Source organism: Lagopus muta, chromosome 5, assembly GCF_023343835.1.
Source record: "Lagopus muta isolate bLagMut1 chromosome 5, bLagMut1 primary, whole genome shotgun sequence".
In the NCBI taxonomy this organism is placed as follows: Eukaryota; Metazoa; Chordata; class Aves; order Galliformes; family Phasianidae; genus Lagopus; species Lagopus muta.
In genome coordinates this window covers 29,086,281-29,098,844 of record NC_064437.1, presented here as the reverse complement: position 1 = coordinate 29,098,844, position 12,564 = coordinate 29,086,281, and the positions used below count along the sequence as shown (strand labels likewise).

The window sequence follows — 12,564 nt, the reverse complement described above, 5'->3', positions numbered from 1 at the left end:
TAACTGAAATAAATGTAAATGCACTCTAAAGAATGAAGGATGGAGACTTGTTAGGGAAATTTGGAGTAAGCATCCGTAAGCATGAAGGAATTGAACACGAGACGCAGCATGTGAAGCACCTATAGACCTTTATCTGAATTATAGGTACTGAGGTAAACAACAAATTACAATAACTGCATATAGCTGTGTAAAGAGCTGGTCTTACGTTCCTTGGAGGAAAACACAAGATTAAACTTTTCAAGAATATATTCTGAGCAAGGCCCAAAGAGAGCCCTGAACTTGGTCCTACAGACAAAAAAAATACACTTAACTGTAGTGCTGTTTCAGGCGATGGGGGAGGCAATGTAATTTTTGTTAAAAGAACCAACCATCCCGAGACATGCTGTTTTGCAGTGGGGAAGGCCAACGAGAAGGACCTGTGCAGTGGGAAGCCAGCAGATAGCATGGTCGCCCTGCCCAATGGAACCCTGGCCGTCTTCAGAGGTACGCAGGCCCTGTGCCCTCCATTGGCCTCACTGTTGCTGAGGGTCAGGAGGTGCAGGAGACATCTTCCCCTCCTTTCCAAGTTTTTTTCCCTGCATCGCTATCTGGCCATGTGCTTCACGGTGCAGGCCATGACTCCTCCCCCCTGCAGGTCACTACTACTGGCTGCTGAATGGCAGGACACCACCAACAACCAGTCCCCAGAGGATCAGTGTAGGCTGGGGCATCCCGTCCCCCATTGATGCTGTCTTCTCCAGATGCAACTGTGATGGCAAGACTTTCTTCATCAAGGTGGGAAAAGTAGGGAGGCTTTGAAGCACAGCCCTGACACATAATGTGGCTGTTCAGTGCAACCTTGTGCTCCAAGGCCACGTTGCTCATTTTGTAGAACGTTCAGCATTTTCACATGTGAAATTAAGTGAAGTGAAACCTTTCCCATGTTCCATCGCCTCTGCCTTGGCACTGTGCTTCTCAAAATGCCAAATTCCATGCTTACTGATCAACTATCTATTCCAAAACTCCCCTATCTGCCCCTCCCGCCCCCCCCCCCCAGCCCCAAACCTTTAAAATGCAGTTATTCCATTGAATCTTTCCTTTGCCCAAAGATGACCAGGTTTGCTCCCAATACTTTCCCCATCCATAAGGAATGATAGATGCATGTCTAATTAAGAATGTTATGCAGTTAGAAAGCAAGTTGTTCTGCTTAGCAATCATTGTTTCAGATAATTTCTGAAACACTCTCCCCCTGCTTAAAGGCACTGCTAAATTACCATTGTAGTTGTTTGTTTTTAGCAGCCCCTAAATACAAGGACAACAAGGTGGTTCCCAAAATGCTTGCATTACAATTACTTTTGACTGAAGCCCAGTTACCAATAATGAATTTCCTCTCAAGTTCATATTTTGCTTAAATCACTAGGGTCCTCTATACTGGCGTTTCACTAATGGTGTAATGGATAAAGGCTATCCCAAACCTCTCACAAATGGATTTGCAGGGCTAAGTGGGAAAATAAGGGCAGCCCTCCCAGTGGCAAGTTACAATGGCAGACCAGAATCTGTTTATTTTATCAAAAGAGGTAAGTCTCATATTTCAGATGTTCACAAATGATCAAAATATACTTGAAGTGCATTAGTGAGGAATACAACAGTTACTGACTGATAGGCATATCTCTTTCAAAAACAGACATCTAAGTGAATATCAGAGTACACTTGCTAGTCAAAACACAGCCTGAGGCCTTAAACATCTCTAAGTTCTACAAATCTTTAAGTGCTTTTCAAAATATATCAGATTGCATGAGATTACATCTCAGAAGACAAATGTAAAGATAAGTTTTATCTGATGGGAAAAAAAAAAAAATCAGTCTCAAATTAATCAAAGGAAAGGCTTAAATAACCTTTTTAGTTCAGAACTAATGCATGGAAATTTACCTCTGTTCTTTCATTCTTAACTATTTATCCTGTTTCAAATGAGCATAATTTCCTTACTGTGTACGTACAATGTATGGCAACAGAAGAATTGTTTTGGGAACAAAAGAAAGCTTAGGATAATTAAATATAAGTCCTTTTCTGGACTCTAGTCTTCCCATTACCTACCCCAAAGAGATGGTCTCACGCTGGTCTTGATAAACAGGTACGATGGCAATCAAAGTAGTTCCCTTGGAACTGTACTTACTACAGTAATGTTAATGAAGCTGTTGGAGTTATTACTACATCTAGAAGTGTATGTTGGATTTAGAGCAAGGCTTTTACATTAGATTGTAGGAACGAATATAAAAAGCTGCAAGTTGCAACATCATTAGACAGCTGTAGGAGTATCAAAGTGGTATTGTTTTCCTACCCATTACAAAAATACTACCCAACATCACCATCTAACGTTATCAAGCTGGCTTTTTTTTTTTTCTTCTTTTTTTAAACATATTAAACCAATGTCTGTTTTAGATGGCAACATGCAACAGTACGTATACAGGCAAGAACCAGCCAGGAAGTGCCAACGGAAAGCACGCATTACTATAAGATACCCAGCTTTTGTCCCAAGACTTGTAATAAGGAGACGCTTTCAACGTGCAGTAGGAATGCCAACAGTTATTCAGACTGTCAGAATCAATCCATACCAATCTGGTAACTTATGTTTATTCTTTTTTTTTTTTTTTTTTTTTTATACAACCATTGTAATCTTTGTAGCTTCTGAAATGTAACATTGTTCCATTTTTTTCCTAATATAACACTTCAGTTTCTTCTCAATCTAGTAATTCTTGTTTGATCTAGATAATACAAGTAGATGATAGCTTTTGGCAGACACACTGTGACACTTCCTAACTTTTCTTTTGCTTGCAGGAGTTTTGCGCAAGGAAATTAAAGTGACTGCCTACTGGAGAGGGCTCCCCAAAGTAGTTCATTCAACGATCTCAGTACCCAACTACAATAAACCAGATGGCTACGATTATTATGCCTTCTCTTACAGTAAGTTAAAGCTAACACAAGTTACTCTATTTAAAAAGACTAAGGAGCAAATGAGTAGGCAAGAAAGAAACCTCTGAGCTCTCTAAAGCACAAAGTTACAACTTGTGATTCTGCATCACTAATTTTGAGCAAGCACTACTGAGAAGCCCTGAGAAATAAAATGTTGCCTGTCATTGAGAGATATTTCTATTCAAAAATCAAGTTACAGAACTATGAGCAATGAGGTACAATAATTCAAACTGTACAGTTGTGGAGGAATGCACTGTCCTAGTATTTATAAAAAGAGAAAATCTTGACACTTAAATGAGCAATTATGTATCAAAATCCTTGGACCATCACACATTGATAGACTTTTCACTGGCAACGTGAACCATTTGATTTCCCAGGAAATAATTACTTCTAGTTCCAGTTTAAGAAGATCTTTCTCCTTCAGCCAGGATCAGATAAAAACATTTCTTGAAATTTTCTTGGTTAATCAGTGGAAAAAAAAAATTTAGAAGTATTAGACACATATCCAAATACAGGAGGATACTAAAATAAGTTCCTGCCAAAATAATTTGATAACTTTTACATAATTACACTCAGGGACCACAGAAGTTCCCACTTTCACAACTGGTGCAGGACTGTTTTGTTTCTAGTTTGTTTGGTTTCTCAATTCTTAAAAATATTTCTGTGTTCTAGCAGTGCTAGCGTCTCCTGTATTCCTTATTCTTGTGACAGACTTAATTATTAGTGGTATTGTGGAAATTAAATTTAGCTAAACAATGATCTGCATGTCAAAAAAGTTGAGGCTAAAAATGGATTTTTATAGCTTTTCAAATCCTTGTATAGATGTGGAATGAAAATCTACTATTCATGCTTAACAAAATTAAAAGGCAGGCTTTAATTTCAAGATTCTTTCTGTAGCTTATGAAATTTAATTCTGATGTCTATTCATTTCAGATCGGTACTACAGTCTGGATGTGGGCAAAAGAATAGCAAGACCTGTAACGGCTCTCACAGGAAAGACTGTATCTAAAGACTGGTACAACTGTCCTGAAAAGTGATGCAGAGCAGAGGATTTTTTAGAAAAGATACCATTTGAATTTTGACAGTTTGTCTAGTTTTATTAATAAAGACATTGAAATGTGTGCACACAAATCTAAGTATAAAATGCTGCTTTACGCATTCATTACACTAAACCAACCACAGGCAAAAACTGGCACATTTGTATACATAGCTGTAATTACAGATCATTTAACTAATATTGCCTCTGTTCAGGCCTCCTCTGCCTCCCATTGCATGAGTTACACCTGTGTTGGGAAAGAAAAAATGCATTAATAGAAATCCTTTTCAGCCATTTAATCAAACACTGATGCATATGACGTTTCATCCTCCCATAAGCAACTGCTATGGCAATGAGACACTTCCCTTCTGGAAAAACTCCATCTCCCTCTTTCTCCCCAAAGTCTGCTGCTATGGCTACATTATACTTCTGTCATTAAGAGAATGTTGTTGACTTACGGTCTATCTCAGGCTGTTTGGCAAAAGAACAAATATGGCATTCTTGCCATATTTGGTATCAGTTTCCTGATAATTAAAAATTTAATTCAGGGATGTGGTATTACTGTCTTACAAGCAAACATATGCATAGAAAGTAGGACATATGCAGTCCCCAAAGGGACAAAGTACTAAAGACTAGTCTGAGAGGGTAAAAAGCCCTGAACACTTACCCCTCTGTCTGTTGAACTGACGACCACGAACACCAGTTCTTAAAGTTGGTGGCTGAAGCCTTACACGTCGAAACAGCTTAAGCTGATTACTGCTGGTGTCTGTGAAAAAGTGCAAGTACAGGGAAGAACATCTATGTTTAGTACAGTTTTGCACCATTAGCATTTACATGATTTGATATACATTATGCTCTTGAACTTACCTTACAATTATGAAGGTGCATTCTATTTAATTGACATAATCTCTGATATAAATAAAAGCCTCAGAACATGTAAGTTTGGTATTTTGTTCATTGTCTATATTATCTGGTAACATGGTAACAGAACAGTGATAAACATAATTCTCTGACAATTTAATTGAATGAAAACTATTTTAAATCTGACATAATTATCATTGGATGGAATCATCTATGTATCAGGAACTTGCTCTTTGAAGAATACTTACCATGGACACATTAATTACTCTGGTCCAAGTAAAAATGATTTGCCATTAGGACTAAAAACATACAAGCATGTTCTTATTTTATGTAAGACTTGCTGCCTTATTTTGTATATCTTAGTCATTAGCAGCCCATGATCCTACTCCAAGAAGTCCTCACACTTAATGGAATTGTGCAAAGCAACTTAGTTTCTAGTAATTAACCAGTACCTGCAGAGGAACTAGATGGAGGATCTTGACTTGTAGAAGGAAGATCTGACTCATCAGATGCTTGAACAGATTCCTCTTCTTGCTGACTATCAATTTCTAGGCCAGCTTCTGAAGTAATTCTAAAAGAGAAAGGGAGGGGGGCAAGGGATGAGAAAAGATACAAATGTACTCAGTGTCAAACAACTCAGCAAAAAAAAAAAAAAAAAAAAGTCCTCATCACAAAGCAGAAAGATTTCTATCCAAACATCTATTCCCAGAAATTTTCTTCCGTGCTCTCTGTGCCTAATCATAAGATATTCATATGGCTTTAAAGTAAGTAAATAAATAAATATTTTCTTTGATATGTAGCTCAACATACAATGTACACATAACATTAATTACCTCCCAGAGAAGGTCTCAACTTTGTTAAAACGCAGCTTGCCATGTGGTTTACATTTACTTCAGTTATAAAAAAAAAAAAGTTACAAGACAAGTAAAACTCCTAAGACATGAGAAACACCTGTTGATCTGTTCTCCTGTCAAGCCAAAGGCCTATTCCTAAGTACAAACATAGTTCTGCGAACCATTTTATTTCTCTGTGGATGTAATTCAGTAAGAATTAGGTATTTGGTAGGAAACAATCCATGACTGTAACATCCGAAAACCCATCTTGAGTAACAATTGCTACTCAAAAGCACAATATAGACAGACTGTATAATCCAAGCTGGTGCTGCATCAAGAAACCTGTATGGCACATCTAACCTGCAGCAGTAACATTCCATCTGCTTATGATGAAACCAATAATTAGTAGATGCAAGTTTTGAAAAATTGTGCATTACAGTATCTTTTATTACTTTGCAACCAATAAAAATCAAAATGTATGATAAAAATATAACTTCCTCCCTTCTAGATTCATAATTTGTTTGTTCACAATACAGAATACAGGAATCATTGTAAGAATAATGAAAAAAAAAGCAATAGCAAGGAAGGAGGTAAATTATTTGTCTATCAAGTTCTTTAAAAAGTTACTAATTTTCTGCCCTTCTGGACTGGTTTAACAAAATGACTGTACGAGTGATCTTCTTTGCTGGCCAACAGAAATGCTTTATTTTTATTCTACAAACCCCAGTCACTCAATCTGGGGCCTCTACCATCTCTATTTGACTGCCATAGGGCCCCTTACATTATGAACATTTACAGAAATGTCTTATTTTTTTTAAGGTGACATGTATTAGCAATGTTAAACTACCAGAAGAAAAGCTTTGCTTCTACACGAAAAGATCAAATAACATTACTTCGCAAAATTACCAAAGCTTGCTTGAGCATCCTTCCTACCAGAACAGGTTAAATCAAAACTTAGTGGATTGCAGGGCATATTTGAATGAAACATCATTACAAAAACTAAGGTGACTTCAAGTCAAACAATCACAGCTTACCCTTCAGATTCTGCCTCCGCAAAAACTTCATCCCCATCATCACCTGCTCCAGCCTCTGTAGTTGTGGACAGATTGCCAGTAGATGTGGTAACCATTGGAACAGACTGAGAAGCATGCTCTGAAGCATCAGCTGATGTACTTTCAGTAAAAACTGTAACTGTACAGAAAGGTGAGCATGGAGTTAACTTGAATTTCCTAAATAAAGTTTATGGAAATCTTAAGCACGAGGAAAAGCTACTGGAATATTCCTGACTGTATAACCTTTTCTGGAAAGTCAAAGTTTCAAACTTTTACCTGTGAATTTCCTGCCGCTTACCTGGTGCTGCTATTTGTAAAGGTGTTGTTGGAACACTACGACCGCCTGATTCTTCCTCATGAGCAAGGAAGAGCGGAGTTTCATACATTCCCAAACCTGCAACACACAATGTTGCAGTGACAATAAAAACAGACAAAAAAAACCCAACAGATTAGCTGCTGTCTTCTCTCTACACACTTGATGAAATCCAATTATACATATTTAAATATGGAGATGCGTTATTGCAAGTGGTTTTGACTTACTGCCGTAGCTAGTTAGAATTTCTTAAAAGGTACCAACTTGATAAAAATACTACCACTCACTTTACTTTAGCCATTTCTTCTACATTATTATTTTGCACTGACCTTTCTTCAAAGCACAGCACACTGTTCCATGCTAACAAGGACGCAAGAAAAAGGTACCAAGTCAGAACAACAGTGAAGACAATATAGACAGGTTGTCTGGTCTTCTCTTAGCAAGTAAGGATATACCCTGAAAATTCATTTTTAATTGCTGTTTTCTTCTATTAATTATATCCATCTGAACAAAGCGTCCAGCATACAGCTAGACAAGTACATAAAATGACAGGTGAACAACTGGGTGAAGGATTTGGATCAAAGGGTTATAGCAGATGGAACTCCATCAGGCTGATGGCTGGTCACTAGTAGGATGTACTCCACTTTAGGGAAATGCCCTTTAATGTTTTCATACACAATCCAGATGCAGGACTAGATGCATATTAAGTAAGTTCACATATTATATTAACTTAAGAGGATGTGTTGACTCCTTTGAGGGTAGACTGAAGAGAGATTTTGACCAACTGGAAGGCAATCACCAACTGCATGGAGTTTAACAACCGTGTGCAGGATGGGACAACCTTGGCTGTACATACAAACAGAGGAACAAGAAGCTGGTGAGCAGCCCCTTGGAAAGGGACCTGGGGGTTATGGCTGGCAGCAAGCTGAATCTGAGCCAGCAGTGTGCACTGGGTGCATAAGGCCCAGCACTGCCAGCTGGGTGAGGGAAGGGACCACCCTGCTCTGCCTGGCACTGCCTTACATCAAGCACTGTGTGTGGGTTTGAGTGCTACAAAGTAAGGACATAAAACTACCAGAGGACATCCAAAGGAGGGTCAGGGAGATGGGAATGAGTCTTGGGAGCAAGATGTGTGGAGGAGCTGAGGTCCGTAGGTTTGTTCAACCTAGGATGCTAAGAAGAGCCTTCATGGCAGCCTGCAGCTCCGCTGGATCCCTGCTCTCTCATGACAGCAAGAGAACCTAAAGGAACAGCATGTAGATGTGCCAGAAGAGCATCAGGCTGTACATTAGGAAAAGACCCTGCACTAAAGGGCAGCAGGCACAGCCTCAAGCTGCCAGAGCTCAAGGAGCATTCAGACACTGCTCTTACATACACAGTTTGGATTTGGTGTAGAGTACAACTTTCAGCTCTGCACACAACCACACAAATTCACTATAGAAAAGCTATTATCAACAGGAAAACTAGAAGAAAAAAAAGAAAAAGGCACTCCTTCAGCATTTCAATCCTCCTTAAATTAAGCTTCATTCACCCAGCAGTCAATCTATCCTGCATAAAACTGCAGCTATGTTTCTTCACTTCAGAAGCTGTCTTTCTCACCCCCAGAAGCTTTGTACTTTTAAAATCATATTAAAAATAGAAATATAGCACCTTGAAGGAAACACTTTCCCATTTTCCACTAGTCTCTGTCTGCTAACAGAGAAGTTGCAAGCACACAAAGCAGAACTGCCTTTCTACGGATGAATTATTATTATTTCTATACTCAAACAACCATGGAAAAGTAGACAGAAGTACAGAAATGACTTACCTCCTTGTGAGGCAAGCTGACCGAGGTCAGAGTGACTTGAACTGGTTTGTGGCATATCTTCAGGGGGTCCAAATCGGAATCGAGGAACTCCAGCTACCTGAGGGGAACTATCAAAATAAAGATTTAAAGAATTCTGTGATTTTCCTAAACATGAGAAGAAAACAAGTTACATGAGACAAAATTAATCAATAATTACCATAAAAAACAGCTCAAGTACTAGTAATGCAACAGTGATAAGTTTTTCAAACTTATTTGGATTGCACCTGGAGGCAAATCCTGAATGGAATATTCTTTGCTTACTCACGCTACTAATCCTCACAATTTTACGTGGATAACTGAACACCTGTAGAACCATCTCAAAACTAGAACCTCAGATAACCTTTTGCTGGTCAGTAGCACAAATATTACAAATCTATCCAGTTGCTACTAATTGTTAAAATATTAGCATATGGGCTGAAAGAAATAAAAGATCCTTATTTTTTGCACATCTCCTCCCTCTTAGGTCAACGTGCTATCATACAGTGTAGATGACCTCTTTCCTGATTCGTTGCTAAGTTTTGCAATACAGAGTTTAATATCCGCTTAACCGTAGATGAAATATATGTCATACTACTTAGCATGTCACTCCAACCACAAGTTCATTTCATTTATTTTCATTCCACTAAGTAAAAAAAAAAAAAAAAAAAAAAAAAAAATGCAGACACCAAAAATCTACTCTTTTATTTTTAAATTACTACTTACTGAATTGCTTCAGCAAATCCATCTGTACGATGTGGAACTACTAGAGTTGGTGTGCTTGGAACTGTTCTGTCCTCATCATCAAAGAAGTGTTGCTGCTGGAAAAAAAAGAGGCCGAACTGAAAGCCTACAACGTATTTCCAGTTCCTATCTAGTCAAATTAAAACATGGTTTGCTCTTTCCATACTGTTGAGTAAAAAACCCAAAAGTCAACACCAGAATTAACTCTAAAACAAATCATGCATAATTTCAGATGTCTGAATCTGAGCTAGTTATAAAGATTGCCCTAATGGGTGACATCTACTGCATGAGAACACTATGTTGAAGTGTCACATCTCCCTGTTGACTACAAACAAATCTTGAGGTGACTCATTCATAAATAGACAGAAATGACCTGTCTTAGTTTGGATTGTTGTAACATAACCTAATATATGGGATTCTTCACAACATGAATCAAATCATCTGTTTTCTATGGATTTGTATCCTTCGCTCTTACACTACCTACAAAGCCAGACATCTCATCTTCCTTTCTCTCTTATCCTAAATTCATCATTCTCTTCATCTCCAGAGAACATACATGAATTGCCTTGCTCCTTTAGTGAGAGACTGAAAACTACTTCTTTCAATAATATATGAACTGTAAAAGACTGATTCTAAAAGTAAGTAATTAAAACTGACTTGGACAAAATAAGTTCAACTTTAAGAAGAGTTTCTGCTTTCTCAGACTTTTCTCAAGTTTGCCTTCCATTAATGCAGAAATTAATGGCACTAATGTGACCTGCAAGGCTACAGAAGTCATGCCATTCCTGACTTCAGCAGCTAGACTTCTAAAAAGAAAACAAAACAAAACTCACCAAAATAAAACTAAAGTTACAAATATCCTTACAACACAGGATTTTAGTAGTAGATTTTCATGTACTTACCATCCCACCTATACCAGGAGTTAGCTGAAGTCCACGTCCCACTGACTGTCTTCGAGTCATCTGGATTCTCTTTACAGCAAAGAAAAGAAAAAAATTGTGTGAATGCTTCTCTAGAATTTCAATAGCAAGGAGTTATTCAGAGTAAAGAATAGCAGCTACATTGGTAATAGTGTAACAAATATATTTCAGTATATAACACTGCCCAATACAGCATCATATCTCTTTAAACAGATTATGGCAGGAGATAGTCAGCATCTCACATCTGCTGCCTGGCCTAACTACAGAAGAGAAACACACAGATTTAAATCTTGGATAAACACTATTACTGTTTCATTCAACTTTCTACTGAGGACAGAAAACTTGGACACAAAAATATAATGGTCACAGTCCTCACAACAAGTTAACAGTAAAGCATAAAAAATGTAACGGCTATGAAATTATTTAGAAAAATGTATGTTGTGATGTTTTCATTTAATAAATTTATGCTTATGTCAACGCATAATCATCAGTCAAATACTGAAGTGAAAGTTTTAGCTTAGATAATGAATACGGACATTCCTTTGCCCAATCTGTGTAGGGGTAGAGACTAATAAAAACCCCTAGCATTCTGAGATACAGTCTGTTTGAGAAGAGGGTTTTTTCTGCATTAACAAATAACATTGGTATAATCACTTCAAGATACATATTCGTGATGAGTACTTGTCTGCTTTCAGTATTCCTTCTCCATAAATAATCTGCAGAACGAGAAACGTTAAGTCAACTTGCTCAGTTTCCATTTTGAGGATGCTAAATAGATAGGAACAATTTTTACAATTTGCTCAGTGCTCAGACTTAAGTTAAAAGAAATTTAAGTTAAAAAAGACATTTTACAAAGGCTCTTCTGAACTATTTTATACCTGGACTGGGGGACCTAGCTCTTGAGGAGGAGCGTGAATAGTCAATCGTGGAGGCAGTGGATGTGGTGGTCTGCGTGGTGACTGTGGTGGTCGAGGGGCCTGTCTCTCTGAGGCAGATGATGGCTGCTGTTCTCTAGAACTTTCTTGAGGAAAAGTGGACTCCGCGGCACTTGTACTTCCTTCACCTAAAAAGTATGGAAATTCAGAGAATTAAATTTATGCCATCCAACATTTTCCTGAGTTGAAGATATTAAGTCTTCAAATTCTGCTACCACATTTAAACAGGCATTTTTTACTTTTGCATAAATAGACTTCTCAGTATTATTTAAAGTCATTTAAAAGAAGATTTGTGTGAGCTAAGTCAACACCAGCACTGAAACAAATCAGTGATTATTCAAGCAGTAATTCACACAGAGGAGGTTCATCTTTTGGAACATCAACAGCAGCTTGATAGCATTAGCAAATTGCGTCTACTGTGTTTTCAAAGGAAAGTAGACTATATCTAGAAGAGACCATTTCAAAATAATCCACTTTTGATGTTACATTATTTTACATTAAATTAACTTTTTAAACATATGCAAAATCACTGTTACGTTTTTCCCTTTACAAAGAGATTTTGAAGAAGCAAGAATTAACCGTACAGCTGTTTTGAGAATCTGCTGCCCTCTGGTTGCTTTCACCTCCTCCCATACTTTCCTCAGTTTCTGTTCCAGGATCGGTACCATCAGCACCCTAAAATCCACAGACATAATGATGTAGCACCAAACACCTACTGTCTGCAATAAAACTGTAAGCAGTGTAAAAGTATTCGGAAAGTAAATAAACATATATGAAAAAATCTTCAAGTTATTTCTGTAAATTTTTACAAAATTATCTAAATCATAGAATCACAGATTCAGCAAGGTTGGAAAAGACCTAAAAGATCATCCAGTCCAACCACGCACCTATCACCAATAGTTCTCACTAAACCATGTCCCTCAACGCAAACTCCAAACGTTCCTTGAATACCTCCAGGCTCGGTGACTGCACCATCTCCCTGGTCAGCCCATTTCACTACCTGACCACTCTTTCAGAGAAGTAGTATTTCCTAACATCCAGCCTAAATCTCCCCTGGTGCAGCTTGAAGCCATTCCCTCTAGTTCTATCACCAGTCGCA

General features: G+C 37.9%; 2 protein-coding genes across 4 annotated transcripts in view; one reads left to right on the top strand and one right to left on the bottom strand.

Moving 5' to 3' along the window:
- Positions 1-81: 81 nt before the first annotated feature.
- Positions 82-2,477, top strand: LOC125693183 (proteoglycan 4-like). Its single transcript, XM_048944740.1, has 4 exons — positions 82-110; positions 260-483; positions 635-774; positions 1,400-2,477. The coding sequence occupies exons 1-4, from the start codon at positions 82-84 to the stop codon at positions 1,586-1,588; spliced, it is 582 nt and encodes a 193-aa protein (XP_048800697.1). The 3' UTR covers positions 1,589-2,477.
- A 126-nt stretch (positions 2,478-2,603) lies between these two features.
- The window catches only part of TPR (translocated promoter region, nuclear basket protein), a 44,569-nt gene continuing 34,608 nt past the window's right edge, over positions 2,604-12,564 (bottom strand). For 2 of the 3 annotated variants that reach the window (XM_048946639.1, XM_048946641.1), the window contains exons 42-51: positions 12,050-12,140; positions 11,409-11,593; positions 10,513-10,581; positions 9,593-9,687; positions 8,852-8,958; positions 7,030-7,125; positions 6,714-6,870; positions 5,299-5,417; positions 4,653-4,751; positions 2,604-4,232 (exon numbers count right to left, since the gene is read on the bottom strand). In XM_048946639.1, coding sequence (XP_048802596.1) covers positions 4,177-4,232; positions 4,653-4,751; positions 5,299-5,417; positions 6,714-6,870; positions 7,030-7,125; positions 8,852-8,958; positions 9,593-9,687; positions 10,513-10,581; positions 11,409-11,593; positions 12,050-12,140 — 1,074 coding nt within the window. In that variant the 3' untranslated portion in view covers positions 2,604-4,176. The remainder of the gene's footprint in view (positions 4,233-4,652; positions 4,752-5,298; positions 5,418-6,713; positions 6,871-7,029; positions 7,126-8,851; positions 8,959-9,592; positions 9,688-10,512; positions 10,582-11,408; positions 11,594-12,049; positions 12,141-12,564) is intronic. The other variant, XM_048946640.1, reaches the window with a different exon arrangement.